At 31.2% G+C, this 3470-nt stretch overlaps 1 protein-coding gene across 1 annotated transcript; it reads left to right on the top strand.

Annotated features, from left to right (window-relative positions):
* The first annotated feature begins 516 nt into the window (after positions 1–516).
* Positions 517–1057, top strand: LOC110024614. The gene is made up of 2 exons (XM_020724685.1): positions 517–774; positions 859–1057. The coding sequence occupies exons 1-2, from the start codon at positions 629–631 to the stop codon at positions 1055–1057; spliced, it is 345 nt and encodes a 114-aa protein (XP_020580344.1). The 5' UTR covers positions 517–628.
* Positions 1058–3470: the final 2413 nt, after the last annotated feature.

Raw genomic sequence — 3470 nt, 5'->3', positions numbered from 1 at the left:
ATATATATATATAACTATATTATTAATAAAAAAATTGGAAGATTTATGTACACCACAAAATTGTTATGTACTTTAATTTTTATATTTATACCAATTTATTTATGTTTTAAATTATATATTGAACTTCTAAAAACTATAATAATTATGATTTAAATGTTATAAATATTAAAATAAAAGGTTAGATGTTAGATATACAAATACATGCTTAAGTGGTATAATATAAAAAAAAAATTATTTATTATTATTATTATTTTTATCGGAGATATTTTTTAGTGGCATTCACATATATACTACCCAATACCAATGTATTTATCTATCTAATGGCTAAACTTTACTTTTTATATTTATTTTATCTAAAATATTCATATCATTATAAAAAACATTGTCATTTTAAATTTCAAAAAATAAAATACATTTCTCTTGATCTGATCAGGGGGTATGTATCTAAAAATGGAAATGTTAGTTATGTAAATACATAGAATTGACTGACATTAGTACGATTTTTTTATAGGGAGCCAGGTATCCCTTCGTTCTTATGGATAAGCCAAGCTTCCATTTTTTTCTTTCCCGACTTGCTGCTGAGCACAAGCCGACAGTAACAGAGAAGAAAAAGAAGCTCTAAGACGCCATGGCCATTCCCCTCTCTTCTCCCCGAAGCTTTCTCCTAGGAAACCCTTTCCTACTTCCAATCCGTCAAAGCAACACCCACAAACCCTTGTTCCCTCATCGAGCCTCAGCTTCCATGAACAAAGAAGGCTCCGACGTCCAATCAACGTAATGAACTATGTCTCCATGTGACTGCAATTTCAAACTGGTTTTATTTTATATGATTAATAAAGTTTTGTATTTTTCTGGCAGCCAGGGCGATAAATTCCCTATAGCGAAACTGGCAGTGGTTGCGTTGGCTGCCGGCGTTCTGGCTTTGGGTGCGGTAGGGGATGCGGAGGCCGCGAAGAGCGGCGGTAGAGTCGGCGGGAAGGCGTTCCGGTCGCCGTCGCCGAGGTCTTCAGGCCCGCGAATTAACAACAGTTCAAGGTTAGAATTCATAAATGATTGATGAGAAGGGTTTTGGGACTAGGTAAAATCTAAGGAGATAAGAGAAGCTATATTTTGATGGAAATAGCTATTTATTTTTATTAAAAAAACTATTAATTTTTATTTTTTTGCTTGACAGAAACTCAAAGGAATCATCATTATTTATACTAATGGCACATCTTTAACTATGTTTAGAATTATTCCAACATATTTGTAATCTAATGTCTACAAGTAATACTCTAAAACTCTCTTCTATCTTTTGCTACCAAAAAAAAAAAAAATTATTTTTTTAAATTTTTTTGAGGAACAGTTTACAATATAGCTCTAGAATTCCTAAATAATTATTCTAAAACATATACTCATCTTTAAATATTAATTTAGATAACTAAAATTCAAATAATTTGCTAAACCCAACTGTAATAATGGGTCAAAATCAAAATTAACTTCTAACAAAATGAGGAACATTAACTTTTTATTCCAACTTACTACATTTGCAAATAAATGAATGAATTTTTCAGTGGGATTGTAGTATCTTGTTCAAATCTTATGTATTTACATATCTAAAATCTAAGCTTTACCATTTACTTATACAAGATTGTAGCATCTTGTTCATATCAAAACGTATACATGAAAAGTGAAAAGTGTTAAAATAGTCACCTTACTCTTTGAAGTGGGTTATTTTTGTTCCAGAGTTTATAAAAGTACTAATTTAGCTCTCAAACTCTTTTAATATGAAAAATGATTTTAGCTTTAATTTTAAGAGTATGAGGACTGATTTGACACTTTTATATACTCTGAGACTAAAGTGACCTCATGTAAACAGTCAGAGGACTAGTTTGACAATTTTATATGAAACTATGTATATCACCATAGAGAAATTAATTTTGGTGATATTCTTAATATGATTTAAAGATTAAATGCTATATAATTATATTTAAAATTTTGAATTTAAATACGTTTATGCATCATAATTGAAGGTCAAACATTGTTGAGTAGCTACACCGATAGGATATAAGACAACAAAAGTGTCAAAATTCATAAAAAGGCTAACTTGTATCCTAAAACCTTTCTCCAATTTAAAAAAGGTTTCATAGACATGAACATTAAATTGTCTTTTTTATGTTCATTATTTTGGTTTATAAGGCTTTTGATTCATTATTTTAACATGTACTTAAAAAAATGAATATTTTATTCTATCTTTCACCTCTCTCTCCAAAGAGTGTAAACAACAACAAATAAAAAGAGGATGTAGTCTCAAAATAATAATGGTTATGATGAACACTTGCTTCTAATAATAAATCACTATTATACATTAGTTTTTTTTTATTAACCATATATCTTATGGGCATTGAATGAAGAGGTGTGAATGACTTTTACTTTTGAGAGAATATAGGGAACAAAGATATGGAACATTTGGTCCCTGGACAACATAATATCTCTAGTTCTTAAATTCCAAAGGCAAGTCATCCAAGTATAGAAAGAATGTTTAATAGAGAAGTAGACAACAAAGCTTTTTTGGCTTTCTCAAAATGATTAGCACCCCTCTTCTCTAATGTTTTGAAAGCAATTTAAATTTATAACTTTAGAGATTGGGATCTCTTTATTACCAGATTGAATGCAAGTGGTTGGAATTTTAAACAAAAGATGAAAATTTATGCTCACAATTTCTCAAAGTGAATAACCTCCAAGACATATATCTATAAAGGAGAGATTAGCCTCATTTTTAATAACAAGAGAAACACTTCCACACAAGTAAGATTTAATTGGGTGCATATCTTTCCTGAAGTAGGCATATTTTTTATTTACTTTGTTATATATTGGTTGGTAAGACTCTACACCGGGCATTATAACATACAATACACTTTCATCTTAGTCATAGAGTTTATGATAGACATAGAGTTGGAAATCCTACTAATAATTCTCAATGTCACAGCGGAATAGAATTGCAAGATTCGAGAAAACTAGAACTTTAAATTTAAAAAATAACCAGAAAAATACACATGAATTTTATGTGGAAAAACCTGAGAACAGGAAGGAAATCACGGAGGCACACCACCAAAAATTTCACTATAAATTTAAGAGAGTTTTACAAAAGATTGACACAAATTTGTTCTCCACACTCGCACAACAAAACTTACAGTGCACCACTCCACGTTCTTCCCACTGATCCTATGTATAAATGCACGTCGAAAAACATCAGAATTCTTCTTACCAACACTACTTACATTTACCAGGATTTTGTTGATGAACAAACAGTAAAAGCTACGCTCCAAGCCCGCGCATATGCTGTCCGAAATCATGACAAATAGTAGTTCTCGTGAAAACTGCTCCACGTGCCTATGCGCCAAGATTTGGGCATCTGGCGTCTAGTTCTATGGAAACAGGCGTCCCAGAGCTAGAAGAGGGCGTCTAAGAGCAAAATTTGGGTGCAGGAC

This window comes from Phalaenopsis equestris, unplaced genomic scaffold, assembly GCF_001263595.1.
Source record: "Phalaenopsis equestris unplaced genomic scaffold, ASM126359v1 Scaffold000263, whole genome shotgun sequence".
Classification (NCBI taxonomy): domain Eukaryota; kingdom Viridiplantae; phylum Streptophyta; class Magnoliopsida; order Asparagales; family Orchidaceae; genus Phalaenopsis; species Phalaenopsis equestris.
This window is presented reverse-complemented; position numbering and strand designations above follow the sequence as displayed.